This window comes from Moschus berezovskii, chromosome 7 (assembly GCF_049115385.1).
Source record: "Moschus berezovskii isolate FMDL1 chromosome 7, NW_MosBer_1.0, whole genome shotgun sequence".
NCBI classification, from domain to species: domain Eukaryota; kingdom Metazoa; phylum Chordata; class Mammalia; order Artiodactyla; family Moschidae; genus Moschus; species Moschus berezovskii.
Window position 1 is genome coordinate 14,673,324 of NC_142466.1, and position 17,055 is coordinate 14,690,378.

General features: G+C 45.5%; 1 protein-coding gene across 1 annotated transcript in view; it reads left to right on the forward strand.

Annotated features, from left to right (window-relative positions):
• Positions 1 to 15,660: 15,660 nt before the first annotated feature.
• KIF13B (kinesin family member 13B) overlaps positions 15,661 to 17,055 on the forward strand; it is a 213,177-nt gene continuing 211,782 nt past the window's right edge. Inside the window, exon 1 of the mRNA XM_055428055.2 lies at positions 15,661 to 15,807. Coding sequence (XP_055284030.2) covers positions 15,753 to 15,807 — 55 coding nt within the window. The 5' untranslated portion in view covers positions 15,661 to 15,752. The remainder of the gene's footprint in view (positions 15,808 to 17,055) is intronic.

A 17,055-nucleotide genomic window follows, 5' to 3' on the forward strand; every position in this document is an offset into this window, starting at 1 on the left:
TTTGGTTACTCAGTCATGTCCAACTCTTTGCAACTCCATGGACTGCAGCACATCAGGCTTCCCTGTCCTTCACCATCTCCGAGGGTTTGCTCATAGTCCAGTGAGTTGATGATGCCATCAAATCATCTCATCCTCTGTCACACTCTTCTCTTCCTGCCCTCAATGTTTCCCAGAATCAGGGTATTTTCCAATGAGTCTGCTCTTTCATCAGGTGGCCAAAATATTGGAGCTATGGCTGGGAGACCTAGGCAAACAGTTCATCTGCAGCTAACTTTCTTTTGTAGCTTCAAAAAAAAAAAGTCTTTAAATTCTAAATCAGATTTGTTGATGAGCTATGGAAATGTCTGAGTTTAATGGAGCAGACAGCTGTCAAACCATGGATTTGACAAATCTCATCCCTTAGGTAGTGGGTCCCCTCAGAGTCGATGTATTTGTCCTACAATCTATGAATATTTTATGGATGTCCTTTTGTGTTCATTAATTGGGCCTGAACTGTACAATCTGCCTGGAATAATACCAAAAGAATACCCTCTCCTGACCTCGGCCCCTGAATGATTTATGGAGACGAACTAGGCTTATAAAAAGATTCTGTATGGATGGTATTTCCAGACACTTTTCAACAAAGAGGGCAGTAAGTTTATGCTTATAAAGAGAGTGAGCTCTTTGGGGGAGTTTGGTGTGAAATCTGTGTGTTTGGGGAAGGCTTCTAATTCTGGATCTTCCAGAAGTAAATCCTCCAGGGATGAGGAGGATTTTTAAAAACTAATTATATTTACTTATTTTTTGCTATGCCGGGTCTTAATTGCTCAGGCTTTTCTCTAGCTGTGGCGAGTGGGGGCTACTCTCTAGTTGCAGTGTGCAGGCTTCTTATCTCAGGGGCTTCTCATGCTGCGGAGCACGAGCTCTGCTGTAGTGGTGCCGGGCTTAGCTGTTCCATGGCAGGTGGGATCTTCCCGGACCAGGGATCGAACTGGTGTCTCCTCATTGGCAGGCAGGTTCTTTACCACTGAGCCACCAGGGAAGCCCAAGGAGGCATTTATATTTCCTCAATAAGGAGGGCAACATGATGTTTGAAAAGACCTTCCAGCCCATCACCCGTGCTTATTTTATGCTTGGAATTTCTTGTCCCTATAGAATATCAGTCAAAATAATGAATGTAAAGCTCTCCTCTTGCCTCCTGGCCCTTCCATTCTGTGTCTTTTAAATGGAAATAGTTCAGTCTCTGGGTACAGATGGAGTTGGCTGTGCGCCTGTGACCTGGAGCAGTACCAAAGACAAGACATCATCACAACTGTGTTCTCCGCATAATTAGAGATCAGACCTACACAGATGCAGGTTCAGTCTCTAGGTCAGGAAGATCCCCCAGAGGAGGAAATGGCAACCCACTCCAGGATTCTTGCCTGGGGAATCCCATGGACAGAGGAGGCTGGCGGACTACAGACCATATGGTCTCAAAGATTAGACACGAAGCAACTTAGCGCGCATGCACACACATTACTTACACCATTGTGTCATGGACGCTCATGTGGTGCAGAGCCAGAAGAGAACACTAACATGTGCAGAACTAGCAGAGGATGCCTGTGTGAAGAAAACAGGGTTCGAGTGGTTAGAAGTTAGCTGGCAGAGGGAGGGAAGACATCCCAGGAAAGATAGAAACGTGAGCAAAAGTGCAGGGTAAGAGAGACCCCTCCCAAGTCAGGAGGGGCAAGTAAGGGGTTGTTTTTGTGTTTGTTCAGTTGTGTCTGACTCTTAGTGACCCCATGGACTATAGCTCCTCTGTCCATGGAATTTTTCAGGCAAGAATACTGGAGTGGTTTGCCATTTCATCCTCCTGTAAGTAAGGGGATGCCACCTTCTATAATGAAGTAAAATCCAGGGGTTGTAGGGTTGGTATGAAGAGCCCTGGAATCTCAGATCTTTACTTGTGATTGACTTGTGTTGTGGTCTTTCCCCCATCCCCACCACCTTACCACATTGGCCTCAGAGGTAGATGTCTTCCCTTTTAAAGCTCTGTCAAAAGTCCCTTCTTTTGCTTCCCCCTGCTGCTGCTGCGGCTAAGTCACTACAGTCGTGTCCGACTCTGTGTGACCCCATAGACGGAAGCCCACCAGGCTCCCCCATCCCTGGGATTCTCCAGGCAAGAACACTGGAGTGGGTTGCCATTTCCTTCTCCAATGTGTGAAAGTGAAGTCGCTTAGTTGTGTCCGACCCTTAGCGACCCCACGGACTGCAGCCCACCAGGCTCCTCTATCCATGGGATTTTCTAGGCAAGAGTACTGGAGTGGCTTGCCATTGCCTTCTTGAAAAATTTACTAATGGGGGAGGAATAAATCAGGAGTTTGGGATTGATGAGTTTGGGATGCTACTGTATATAACATCATCAATAAGCACCTACTGTATAGCACAGGGAACTCTACTCAATATTCTGTAATAACTTCTATGGGAAAAGAATTTGGAAAAGAGATGTATATATATGGGATATATGTATCTATATAACTGAACCACTTAGCTGTATACCCCAAACTAGCACAATATTGTAAATCAACTATACTCCAATATGGGGACTTCCCTGGTGATCCAGTGGCTAAGACTCCATGCTCCCAATGCAGAGGGCCTGGGTTTGATTACTGGGCAGGGAACTAGGTCCCACATGCCTTTTGTAAAGATCCTGCATCCTACAACTAAAACCCAGGACAGACTAGATAAATAAATATATTAAAAGAAAGAAATTGCAAAAAGACTATATTCCAGTAAAAATAAAAATTAGATTAAAAAAAAGTTTATTAAGCACAAAGAGAAGGGGGGAAAAAAAGGAAACTAGGAACTTCTCTGGTGGTCCAGTGGCTAAGACTCTGTGCTCCCAATGCAGTGGGCCTGAGTTCAATCCCCGGTCAGAGAACTAGATCCCATATGCTGCAACTAAGACCCAGTGAAGCCAGATAAATGAAAAAAGTAGAAATAAACAAATACTTTTTTAAAAATGAAACTGATTTTTAAGTAGTCAAGTTTCAGAGGTATACCTTGCTCTCTAGGGCTCATAAACCCTACCTCATTCCAAATGAAATCCCAGGGAAAGAGGGGTCTACCCTACCAAGCACACTTCAAGGGATACCTTCAGCCTTCAAAACCCAAGACAACTCTCCCAAACATCGAAATCTCTCACAATCCAAGCAATTCATTCAGCTTTCTGAGCCCAAGTTGTGGCTTTATGATTTCAGGAGAAACCTAATTCTATGACCCCAAAGTGCATGACCCCTTGCCCAGGAGGAAGGCTTGCTTTCTGCCCAGAAGTATCTTCAGGGGAGGGGTCATGCAGAGTCTTTGAAAGCCAGAACTGTAGAAGGCTTAGAATAGGAGTGTGGTGGCAACAGGGATGGAATAAACAGGTATGAGAGACATGGCTTTTGATGGCAAGGAACTCATATGAACTTTTTACAATTATTAATTTTTATTTTTTTTTAAAGACAGAGCTTCTTTTAAAAATATTTATTTATTTCTTTGACTCTGCTGGGTCATAGCTGTGGCATGTGGGATCTTAGTTCCCCAACCAGGGATGGAAGTCAGACCCCCTAAACTGCTAGACCGCCAGAGAAGTCCCCTGCAATTTATACTCCTGTAGCTACTCTTTTGCAGACTGGTGTTTCTGTCCTTTGTCCCCTTTCTTTCATGCCAGCTTTCTCTATCTCTCAGCTGCTACTTCAGCTATTGGCTTATCTCTTTCCCTGTCCCAACAGCTCTGGAAATGGGTGGAGGAACCTTACCTTTGACCTCCCCAGGATCTCCCAAAGCAGTCCACTGAACCCTCTTTTCTCAGCACACTGCCCTTAAAGGGGGTTTCCACACTGAGAAACAAACAAAAGAGGCAGCAAAACAAATGAAGAAGTTACAAAATTTCCAGGAATCTAACCAAACTCATCTCACACGCTAGCAAAGTCATGCTCAAAATTCTCCAAGCCAGGCTTCAACAGTACATGGACGGAAAACTTCCAGCTGTTCAAGCTGGATTTAGAAAAGGCAGAGGAACCAGAGATCAAATTGCCAACATCCGTTGGATCACAGAAACAGCAAGAGAATTCCAGAAAAACATCTACTTCTGCTTTATTGACTATGCCAAAGCCTTTGACTGTTTGGATCACAACAAACTGTGGAAAATTCTTCAAGAGATGGGAATGCCAGACCACCTTACCTGCCTCTTGAGAAATCTGTATGCAGGTCAAGAAGCAAAAGTTAAAACTGGATATGAAACAATGGACTGGTTCGAAATTGAGAAAAGAGTACGTCAAAGTTGTATATTGTCACCCTGCTTATTTAACTTATATGCAGAGTACATAATGAGAAACGCTGGACTGGATGAAGCACAAACTGGAGTCAAGACTGCTGGGAGAAATATCAATAACCTCAGATATGCAGATGACACCACCTTTATGGCAGAAAGAGAAGAGGAACTAAAGAGCCTCTTGATGAAAGTGAAAGAGGAAAGTGAAAAAGCTGGCTTAAAGCTCAACATTCAGAAAACGAAGATCATGGCATCTGGGCCCATCACTTCATGGTAAGTAGATGGGAAAACAATGGAAACAGTGACAGACTTTATTTTCTTGGGCTCCAAAATCACTGCAGATGGTGACTGCAGCCATGAAATTAAAAGATGCTTCCTCCTTGGAAGGTATACTATGACCAACCTTGACAGCATATTAAAAAGCAGAGACATTACTTTTCCAACAAAGGTCCGTCTAGTCAAAGCTATAGTTTTTCTATATGAGAGTTGGACCATAAAGAAAGCTGAGCACTGGAGAACTGATGCTTTTGAACTGTGGTGTTGGAGAAGACTCTTGAGAGTCTGTTGGACTTCAAGGAGATCAAATCGGTCAATCCTAAAGGAATCAGACCTGAATATTCATTGGAAGGACTGATGCTGAAGCTGAAACTCCAATATTTTGGCTACCTGATTGAAGAACTGACTTATTGGAAAAGACCCTGATGCTGGGAATGATTGAAGGCAGGAGGAGAAGGGGACGACAAAGGATGAGATGGTTGGATGGTATCACTGACTTAATGGACATGAGTTTGAGCAAGCTTGGGAGTTGGTAATGGACAGGGAAGCCAGGCGTGCTGCAGTCCACGGTGTTTCAAAGAGTCGGACACGACTGAGTGACTGAACTGAACCAAACTTCTTAGCCCTTAAGGACAGTCACCACCTCTTTTTGATCTTTGTATCCTGAGCACCTAACACTGTAATGCCAAGCACAAGGTAGGGAAGTTTGTTGACTAAAATACTTTAAAAAATTTTAAAAATTATGTTGACTGTACCACCCAGCATGTGGGATCTTAGTTCCCCAACCAAGGATCCATCCTGCACCCCTTGCATTGGAAGCGCGTAGTCTTAACCATTGAACTGCCAGGGAAGTCTCAACTGACTAAAATAATAAATAGATTAAAACAAGCAGAACAGAGTGATGTCATAGAAAGCGGGACCATCAAGAAGGGGATAGTTGATAACACTAAACATCACAGAGAAATCAAATCAGATGGGAACGGAAAGTCATTCTGCTGGCTTTGCTATTTGAGGCATGATGGTACACCTGGCCAGGGTGGTTCTAAGGGGGCTGAAGGGCTGGCAGCGTGATAGAACTGGTTGACTAAGGGAGGCGAGGACGGAAGATGGTAAGTGCAGATCGTCTGGGGGAGCTTGGCTATGGGGGAAGCAGAAAAGCTGGTAACTAGAAGTGGACTCAGGGTTGAGGGAAAGTGACGAAGATGGTAAAGGCCCAGGAGGAACCGGAGAGGGAGCTGAGGGCCACGCTGAGACCAAAGAGTACAGATTTCTGTGGGCACCAAGGTGCTTGGGTGGTGCTTCCTCCAGCAGGGTTTCTGGGCCCAATTCTAGCACATGTGTGTGTGTGCGTGTGTGTGCGGGGGCCTCCCCACACGAACAAGCGATTCTTGGACCCCAGCAGTGACTGGGAATTCAACTCAATTCTGACACCATCTACCTGGACATAGAATCAGATTCCACACATAAAAGACTTGGTCTCACAAGACCCCTGCCACCTCAGACGCCAGTGGTGAGACCCAGGTTGTCACCTGTGCCCCTGACTCACTGGCTTTGAGTCAGGGGTTCCAATCGCCCTGGCTAACTCAGGATGCTAACTGCAAGTCCAGGCTGTTACTTGGACTTCCGACCAATGGGCTGTAGATAAGAAGTTCCCATGGCTCCCTCCTTGGGTTCAATTCGTTTGCTAGAACAACTCACAAAACTCAGGGCAACGCATTTACACAGTAGATTTGTTATAAAAAGACATTAAAGAATAGGAATCAGCAGCTAGATGAAGAGATATAGAGAATGAGGTTCCCTGGTGGCTCAGATGATAAAGAGTCTGCCTGCAATGCAGGAGACCAGGGTTTGATCCCTGGGTCAGGAAGATCCCCTGGAAAAGGGAATGGTACCTCACTCTAGTACTCTTGCCTGGAGAAGCCCGTGGTCAGAGGAGCATGGTAAGCTACATCCATGGGGTAGCAAAGAATTGGACACAACACTTTCTTTCACTTTTCCAGACAAAGGAGCATCTGTCATCATAGAACTTGGGGCCCAGAGTTTCTACAGGAAACTCCAAAAATGGGCCCCAAAGCTGTCCATTTAGGGGGTTTATGGAGGCTCTTTTACAAACACATGGTTGACAAATCCTTGGCCAATCATGGTGATTGATTTCACCTCAAGCCCCCTTCCTGGAGGTTAATCACATGTTGGTCCCATTGGTAATCAACCCCCACCCTTAGATGTTTTCCAAAAGATGCTTTGTTAACACAACAAAAGGCACCTGGATCATTCTCAACCCTTAGAAAATTTCAAGGATTTGGGGAGCTATGGGCTAGCAAAGCAATTGGTGATGAAGGTCAAATACATAGGAGACAAAGATTTTGGTCCTCTGAGTGACCAAATATGTATTTCTAGTAAATCACAGCATGGCACTGACCAAGTATGGGACCACGACGGAAGGGAAGTGACCTAAGTTTGGGAACTTGGAAGGCATGAGTGGTGGTGATGACTCAGTCGAGAGGGAGGTTTAAACTAGAGATGTAAGAAATGGGATTTCCCCGGTGGCATTAGTGGTAAAGAATCCAACTGAGAATGCAGGAGACCTAAGAGACGTGGGTTCAACTCCTGGGTCGGAAAGATCCCTTGGAGGAGGGCATGGCATTTGTAATCTTGCCTGGAAAATCCAATGGACAGAGGAGCCTGGTGGGCTACAGTCCAAAGGGTTGCAAAGACGTGGACGTGACTGAAGCAACTTAGTATGCATGCAGAAAACGAGCCCCTGAGGGAGCTCGAGCATGAGGAAACAGGCAAGCTGAGGAACTGGAGCTTGAAACCAGTGCGTTCGTGCTTGGCAGTAGGACGGTGAGTCATGTTGGATGATGTTGAGGCTGTGGGTGAGTTACTGAGTTTCATAGGTGGAACGATCATGGCACGATTCAGGTGTGGTCCTGCCACTGGGTGGCTGATGAAGTGTCAGGAAAGGCTGAGGGACCCAGGGAAGCACCAGATGCTATGTGAAGCAGGATGAGGTGGTGGCAGTGGTCTCAAGTCCTTTGCAAGAGCACACAGGAGGACCCAGAATTTGCATTTGGGAACCTCTTACTCAGGCCAGTGTACAAGTTAACTTGTCCTGTGAAGTCTCAGTTTTCCATCTGTCAAAGGCTGTAATAATATCACCAAGCCTCATGGGATCATTGTGAAAATTACATGAGATCATGTATGTGGGGTGCTGAGCACAATACCTGGTAATAAGCACTTGATAAATATCTATAAAATAAATGCTATGGTGTGTGTGCGGGAAGGAGAACACTGACATGAAAAATACATAAGAGGGCACTTATGGATTGTCTTCTTTGTGGAAACAGCACAGATTTTCAGAATCAAATTTGTGTTTGCATTCCAACCCTGCAGCTTATTAGCCCTGTGATGACTTGAGGCAAGTCATTTCACCTGTCTGCAGTTAATCCCGATGCTGAGTTGTTAATATCTTTGCCCCAATGTATCAAGTGACTGCTTACTAAGTACCAGGGATTGTACTGGGTGTGGGAGAAAGAGACTTGAAAAAGACAGTCTCCCATGCTCACAGGATACCAGAAGGGATGGGAAGAGACAGCTCTCATTGGAGAAACTTAGAGCTTTGGTAAAGCTGAATTCGAGGCATGCAGAGAAATCCTTAATTATTCTGGAGAGATTTTTTTTCCCCATCCTGATTAAGACTAGCTCATTCCCTCCTTTAAAAAAAAAAATATATATATATATATAGACACATACACACACATATATATAAATTAGCTTCTAGTTCCTCCTTTATTTTTCTTAACTATAGTAGGGGTTGAGATACTATTTTGGAATGTAAAATGGTAAAAATTAGATGTTTTGAACTTCTACGGGCTAAACAATCTTCACGGAGACGCTTCATTTGTAAAGTATTGTAGAGCTGGGGTCGGAGCGTGATAGGAGCACAGTGGCCCCTTCAGTAAGTTTATCAGGTCCAGCTTTCCCTTCTGCAAGGTGAGGATAGTGGTCACTGCTTCATAGAGCTGGTGTGGGGATTAATGACTTAATGCATGTAAACACTTAGAACAGTGCCTGGCACGTGGTGATCATTCAGTTTGTGAGTTCTCCTTATTAAGTGACAGTCTTCCAGGGAAACGTCTTCCTCAATCTGCACAGGGACCATCAGAAACTGTGGATCAAAGCAGCAAGATGGTAAACTGGAAGCTGGTTTTATTTTTAAATTTGTACTGGGATATAGTTGCTGTACAGAGTTGTGTTAGCTGCTGCTGTTGCTGCTGCTGTACAGCAAAGTGAATCAGTCCTATGTGTACATATATCCAGGCTTCTCAGGTAGCTCAGCGGGTAAAGAATCTGCCTGCAAGGCAGGAGATGCAGGAGACATGGGTTTGATCCCTGGGTTGGGAAAGTTCCCTGGAGGAGGGCATGGCAACCCACTCCAGTATTCTTGCCTGGTGAATCCCATGGACAGGGGAGCCTGGTCCATAGCATCACAAAGAGTCAGACATGACTAAAGTGACTGAGTGTACACACACACACACACACACATACACACACACAAACAAACACACATGTACATATATTCCCGTTTAGTTTTTTTTGGGGGATTTCCTTCCCATTTAGGTCACCACAGAACATTGGGTAGGATTAGCAATTTGTTTTAGAATAAGTAGATCTGCAAAGGGTCTGGGCATAAATCCCGAGGGTCCTTCTTTTAAACACAGCCAAAATTCAACTGTCTTGACTGCAGCATCTACCCCATAAATATAGGTTGAGTTCTTCAGTCCTTGCTTTGCAAGACAATGTCCACAGGAGTGTGTTATATAAACTATGAGTTTTCTCATAGTTCAAAAGAGAGGAACCTTGACTTTCCCTCTCTCCTGGAAGGAGTCTGAGACAGCACTCTCAGCTGTGTGAGGGGCGCTCTCAGGTTACCTGGTGTGAAAGCCCCCAGGGTCCTGGGCTAGGCAGCAGGTTGTAACTTGCATCTCAGTCTTTCTCTCTATCTCAGGAAATTTTCCCTGATAAGATAAAAGCATTCCTAGTCTCTGGCACTTGCCTCACCTTTATTGCAGAAGTGAAAAGAGGGAGATTAGTGTGAAATAGAGGTCAAAAGGAAGTGTAGCTCATAGGGGTATTTCTCTACAGTCCCTTGGGAAGCTTCTGTTGTTTCTTCCAATCAAATGTTTCCAGGACAATTCAAATGGTTTTGGAACTTTAGAGAGAGTCCTCACCTCTTCCCTGTTTATTCCCCCACCTCTTCAATTCCTCAGGGGCTTTCTCCTCTTGGAAATTTGAGCTTAAATTGGAATACACTGTTTCTGCAGAAACTGGTAGCCTTCTCTTTTTCTGCTTTCCTTGTTTCTGTTCAAAAAGCTAGATTCAAGTTGTCATCAGAAGTGGCCTTTTAAAAAGAAAATTTATGAGGTGATTAGTGCAGCTCAGTTCAGTCACTCAGTTGTGTCCAACTCTTTGCAACACCATGGACTGCAGCACACCGGGTTTCCCTGACCATCACCAACTCCCGGAGCTTAATCAAACTCATGTCCATTGAGTTGGTGATGCCATCCAACCACCTCATTCTCTGTGGTCCCCTTCTCTTCCTGACTTCAATCTTTCCCCGCATTGGGATCTTTCCAATGAGTCAGTTCTTCGCATCAGGTGGCCAAAGTATTGGAGCTTCAGCTTCAGCATCAGTCCTTCCAATGAATATTCAGGACTGATTTCCTTTAGGATGGACTGGTTGGATCTCCTTGCAGTCCAAGGGACTCTCAAGAGTCTTCTCCAACACCACGGTTCAAAAGCATCATCTTGGACGCTCAGCTTTCTTTATAGTCCAACTCTCACATCCATACATGACTACTGAAAAAACTATAGCTTTGACTAGATGGACCTTTGTCGGCAAAGTAATGTCTCTGCTTTTTAATATGCTAGGTTGGTCATAGCTTTTCTTCTAAGGAGCAAGCGTCTTTTAACTTGATGGCTGCAGTCACCATCTGCAGTGATTTTGGAGCCCAAAAAATAAAGTCTGTTACTGTTTCTATTGTTTCCCCATCTATTTGCCATGAAGTGATGGGAGCAGATGCCATGATCTTAGTTTTCTGAATGTTGAGTTTTAAGCCAACTTTTTCACTTTCCTCTTTCACTTTCATTAAGAGGCTCTTTAGTTCTTCTTCGCTTTCTGCTATAAGTGTCATCTGCATATCTGAGGTTATTGACATTTCTCCTGGCAATCTTGATTACGGCTTGTGCTTCATCCAGTCCAGCATTTCTCATGATGTACTCAGCATATAAGTTAAATAAGCAGGGTGACAATATAAAGCCTTGATGTACTCCTTTCCTGACTTGGAACCAGTCTGTCGTTCCATGTCCAACAAGACGGTAGGCACTGGAGTGGCGGTCAAACAGGAAATGGCAAAGTGAACATCGACATTTTAGTAATCAGCGAACTAAAATGGACTGGAATGGGTGAATTTAACTCAGATGACCATTTTATCTACTACTGTGGGCAAGAATCCCTTAGAAGAAATGGAGTAGCCCTCAAAGAGTCCAAAATGCAGTATTTGGATGCAATCTCAAAAATGACAGAATGATCTCTGTTCGTTTCCAAGGCAAACCATTCAATATCACAGTAATCCAAGTCTATGCCCAACATGTAATGCTGAAGAAGCTGAAGTTGAATGGTTCTATGAAGACCTATAAGACCTTCTAGAACTAACACTGAATAAAGATGTCCTTTTCATCATGGGGGACTGGAATGCAAAAGAAGGAAGTCAGGAAATACCTGGAGTAACAGGCAAATTTGGCCTTGGAGTACAGTATGAAGCAGGGCAAAGGCTAATAGAGTTTTGCCAAGAGAACGCAAACACCCTCTTCCAACAACCCAAGAGAAGACTCTACACATGGACATCACTAGATGGACAATACCGAAATCAGATTGGTTATATTCCTTGCAGCCAAAGATGAAGAAGCTGTATACAGTAGCAAAAACAAGACTGGGAGCTGACTATGACTCAGATCACAAACTCCTTATTTCAAAATTCAGACTTAAATTGAAGAAAATAGGGAAAATCACTAGACATTTCAGTTATGACCTAAATTAAGTCCCTTATGATTATACAGTGGAAGTGAAAAATAGTTTCAAGGGATTAGATCTGATAGAGTGCCTGAAGAACTATGGATGGAGGTTTGTGACATTGTACAGGAGGCAGCAATCAAGACTATCCCCAAGAAAAAGAAATGAAAAAAGGCAAAATGGTTGTCTGAGGAGGCCTTACAAATAGCTGTGAGAAGAAGGGAAATGAAAGGCAAAGGAGAAAAGGAAAGATATATATATCTGAATGCAGAGTTCCAAACAATAGCAAGGAGAGATCAGAAAGCCTTCCTCAATGATCAGTGTAAAGAAATAAAGGAAAACAACAGAATGGGAAAGACTAGAGATCTCTTCAAGAAAATTAGAGATACCAAGGAAACATTTCATGCAAAGATGGGCACAATAAAGGACAGAAATGGTGTGGACCTGACAGAAGCAGAAATATTAAGAAGAGGTGGCAAGAATACACAGAAGAACTTTACTAAAAAGATCTTCATGACCCAGATAATCACAATGGTATAATCACTCACTTAGAGCCAGACATCCTGGAATGGGAAGTCAAGTGTGCCTTAGGAAGCATCGCTACGAACAAAGCTAGAGGAAATGACAGAATTCCAACTGAGCTATTTCAAATCCTGAAAGATGATGCTGTGAAAGTGCTGCACTCAATGTGCCAGCAAATTTGGAACACTCAACAGTGTTCACAGGACTGGAAAATGTCAGTTTTCACTTCAATCCCAAAGAAAGGGAATGCCAAAGAATGCTCAAACTACTGCACAATTGCACTCATCTCACATGCTAACAAAGTAATGCTAGAAATTCTCCAAGCTAGGCTTCAACAGTATGTGAACCATGAAATTCCAGACGTTCAAGCTGATTTATAAAAGGCAGAGGAACCAGAGATCAAATTGCCACCATCCACTGGATCATCTACAAAGTGAGAGAGTTCCAGAAAAACATCTACTTCTGCTTTATTGACTATGCCAAAGCCTTTGACTGTGTGGATCACAACCGACTGTGAAAAATTCTTAAAGAAATGGGAATACCACACCACGAGGTGATAAAAGAGATATCAAGTGAACAGTGGATGCCCAGGAACCTCGGCACATTTCAAACCTTATTTGTTATAACTTGCATATTGTGAGATGGTTAATAGGAAATGTGTTTCAGTCCAGAATAAACTCTGGTAATCAGTCCAAGGGCCACAACAATGTTTTTTCAGTGTTCCTCTGTCCATGGGGTTTCTCAGGAAAGAATACTCGCGTGGGTTGCCATTTCATCCTCCAGGGCATCTTCCTGACCCAGGGTTTGAACCTGCATTGGCAGGCAGATTTCTTTACCACTGAGCCACCTGGGAATCTGTTTTCAATGTCAAATAAGGGCAAAAGTGTAGGAGTGAGGTTTTTTTAGCCAGGAAATGATTTCAATATAAAAATACATTCTATGTGACCTGTCTTTTTTTTTTTTAAAAAAAGAATAATACTGATAGTAAATAGCAATTTGTTGGTCCATTAGTTTTTAAAGAATTTACTTAATAAAATTAAAAAGCTGGAAAATCTAAATTGGTTCTCCTTATTTGTTTGCTGGGAAAGGTTGGGGGCGGGAGGAGAAGGGGACGACGGAGAATGAGATGGCTGGATGGCATCACCGACTCTGTGGACATGAGTTTGAGTGAGCTCCGGGAGTTGGTGATGGACAGGGAGGCCTGGCGTGCTGTGATTCATGGGGTCGCGGAGAGTCGGACACGACTGAGCGACTGAACTGAACTGAACTGAACTGAACTATTTGTTTACTGGGCTGTGAAAATCAAAAGATTTTGTCCAACATCTACTGCTTCTCCAGCTGAGAAGATCCTCTATAATCTCAGAGGAAATGCCCCTAAGAAAGAAATTCCCTTCTTGTAAAGAGTGCCTCTGGGGTTGCATTTTCTATTTTTAATCTTTTTCTGTCCTTGTTTTTAAATTGAGGTATAATTAACATTAGTTTCAGGTGTAGAACATACTGATTTACTTTTTTTAGTTGTGGTAAAACATACATGTACCATTTTAACCATTTGCAGGTGTTCAGTTCAATGGCATAAAATACACTCACATTCTTGTGAAACTATCACCACCATCCATCTCTAGAACCTTCTTTATTTTTGGCCATGCTGCATGGCATGTAGGATCCTTGCTCCCCAACCAAGGGTCGAACCTGTGTCCCTTGCCTTGGAAACACGGAATCTTAATCACTGGATCTCCAGGGAAGTCCCTGTTGCTGTTGTTCAGTCATTCAGTTGTGTCTGATTCATTGCGACCCCCATGGACAGCAGCAAGCCAGGCTTCGCCGTCCTTCACCATCTGCCAGAGTTTGCTCAAACTCATGTCCAGTCAGTCATTGATGAACCTTTCTAATCTTCCCAGACAGAAACCTTAACTTCCTATTCCCCTTCCTCTCGGCCCCTAGCAACCCCCATTCTACCTTCAGTCTCTGAAGCATGATTCTAGGTACCGCATATAAGTGCAATCATACACTGCTTTCCTTTTTGTATCAGGCTTATTTCATGTTGTGTTACTTTCTGCTGTACAGCGGAGTCAACCAGTCATATATATTTATTCTTTTCCGTGATGGTTTATCACAGGATACTGAATATGGTTTCTCCTACTATGCATCTTTATTATACTAAACATCTCTTAGAGGTGTTTTTAAACTTTTGGACAACTCTTATTTGTATTGAAGCTCTTTCAACAATAGGATGTTGGCCCAAGGGCAAGTCTTGCCAGCTTTCTGTGTTTACTCATCTGTAAAACTGTTCTGAGTTCTGTTCTATCATTTAGACACATCCAAGCACATCTGCCTCTTATAAAGGTGGCCACTGCTACTCAGTTTTTTCAGTATTTCTAATACATAATGTAGGCCCAGCACTGCATGTAAAAACTTCCCAATTTTCATGCATTGGCCAATTCCATTGGGCCAGATGCGACATATTTGCAGGCCGCATCTTGCCCACAGGCTACCAGGTAGCATCTCTGCTAGGGCTTAACAAAAACCCCATTTTAGTGTGACTTCATTGATTCATTGATGTAATAAATGTTTCAGTTCAGTTACTCAGTCGTGTCCGACTCTTTGTGACCCCATGAATCACAGCACGCCAGGCCTCCCTGTCCATCACCAACTCCCGGAGTTCACTCAAACCCACCTCCCATCGAGTCGGTGATGCCATCCAGCCATCTCATTCTCTGTCGTCCCCTTTTACCGAGTCTCTACTACAGGCTAGGTTACACATAAAACATATAGTTTTTAAAATACAAGATAGGAGAGACAGTGTTGCAGCATAAATGTTATAACTGAGCAAAATAATGACTTTTATTAAGCACATATGTGCCAGGGAGTTTTAAGAGCTTCATCTATGTTAACTCACTGAACCTGACTAGGAATCTATAAAGTAGGCACTCTCATCGTCTTCATTTTAAATATGCAAAAGACAAGCACAGAGTGGTCAGATTGCTTGTCTGGTCACACAGCTGGAAACTGTTAAGGATGAATTTGAACCCAGCTTGATGCCTGAGCCCAGGGTCTTGACTGGGACAGGGAGTGACTGGTATAGGATAACCTGTGGATTTATGAAGATCTCTGGAAGAGGTAACTTTTGATATGCCTTCAAGGGTGATTTCAGCAAACAAGGTGGGGAGGGCAATCCAGCCAGAGGAAATAATTTGAGCCTGGGATCAACACAAGATTGGCAGGTACTGAGTCTGAAAGAGGTCGCAAGGTCGCCAATGCCATTTTTCAACTGCTTGTTTTCAGGTGAGGTATCAGCTCATCGACAGCTTATGTCTCAGCAGTAACCGCAAGGGAGAGGATGGTGTTGAAGCAGAAGGGCATTGACAAGCTCCAAAGAGGGAAGCGCTCCCGAAACTCTGCCGGCCTACCCAAGACCACCGACGGGGACTACAAGTCCCGTCATGCAGCGGGGTCGCGCCGGGAGCCCCGGGCCGGCCCCGCCCCTCCATAGGCCCCGCCCTTGCCCCGCCCCTCTCTCCCGTAGCCCCCTCCCGCCCGGTCAGCCCCAAAGAGTTGCCCGGTGGCCGCGGCAGACGGAAGCCGAGCGAGAACCTCGGCGGCGGCAGGATGGGAGACTCCAAAGTGAAAGTGGCCGTCCGGATCCGGCCCATGAACCGCAGAGGTGAGAGCCCAGATCGCCCGGGGCCGCCGCGGCGGAGGCGGCAGGTGCCTGGCGCGCCCTTCCCTTGGCCCCGGCCGCCGTGAGGGGTCCGGCCGGCCCCGCCCCTGAGCTCCACGTCCGGGCGAGGCGGGCGGCCAGCGCACCCCGAAACCGCGACCCCGCGGCCGCCCCGCCCGCGCGGGACGCCCCTCCCCTCGCCGGCGCCGCGTCCCGGGGCGCCGCGGGCCCCGCGTCCCGCCCCGCTGCCCTTCCGCCGCTGCTCCCGCCCCGCTGCCCTTCCGCCCTCCCGGCTCCCTGCCCTTCCAGGAGGGCGCCCGCAGCCAGCGCCCCGGGCTCGCTTCCCCCTTCCCGTCCCGTGCCCCGCGCGCCCCCGCTCGCGGCCCTCCAGCTGTCAGAGCGGCCCCGCCGCGGGGGTCCTCGCCGCCTGGCCGGGACGGCCGGGGACCCCCAGGCCCCGCGTCGGCCGCCCCGGTGTCCAGACCCCGCACACCCGTGGCTCGCGGCAGGAAGAAGGGCAGGGAGTTGGGCTTACTCCTGAGAAAGCGCTCTAGAGAAAAACTCCTTCCTCTGGGTGTTTCGCTTTAATATCCCTTTTAACCTGGACGATCAGAAAGACTTCTAAATACTGTGATTGAACTTGGGGAGAGGAGTTGCCCGCCCCCACCCCATCCCCCCCGCCCGCTTTTATTTTTTTGACTGTTGAGAAAGTTTTGCTTTTGCTTGAAGTCATATTCGTCATCTCTCAACAATAAATAGCTTAGGTGCCAAGATTCTTGTGAAATTGTATCTTTCAGGCATTCTCTCAATTCTGCAGGGAGGGTAGAGAAAGCAGATAAACCGAGTACATTTTAAATCCTCTCTGGAGAGTCAGAGCTGAAGCTCCAATACTTTGGCCACCTCATGCGACGAGTTGACTCACTGGAAAAGACTGATGCTGGGAGGGATGGGGTGGGAGGAGAAGGGGACGACCGAGAATGAGATGGCTGGATGGCATCACCGACTCGATGGACATGAGTTTGAGTGACCTCCGGGAGTTGGTGATGGACAGGGAGGCCTGGCGTGCTGTGATTCATGGGGTCGCGGAGAGTCGTGTCTGAGCGACTGAACTGAACTGAGAGAGTCAGATGGAGCAGAGAAAACCTTGACTCAAGTCAGAAGAGGTGGGCTGGGCCTTGGCTTTAATGCTTAACTAGGCTCGTGACGGGACAAGTTACTTTAAATGAGATATCGAAAACACCTCCTATACTC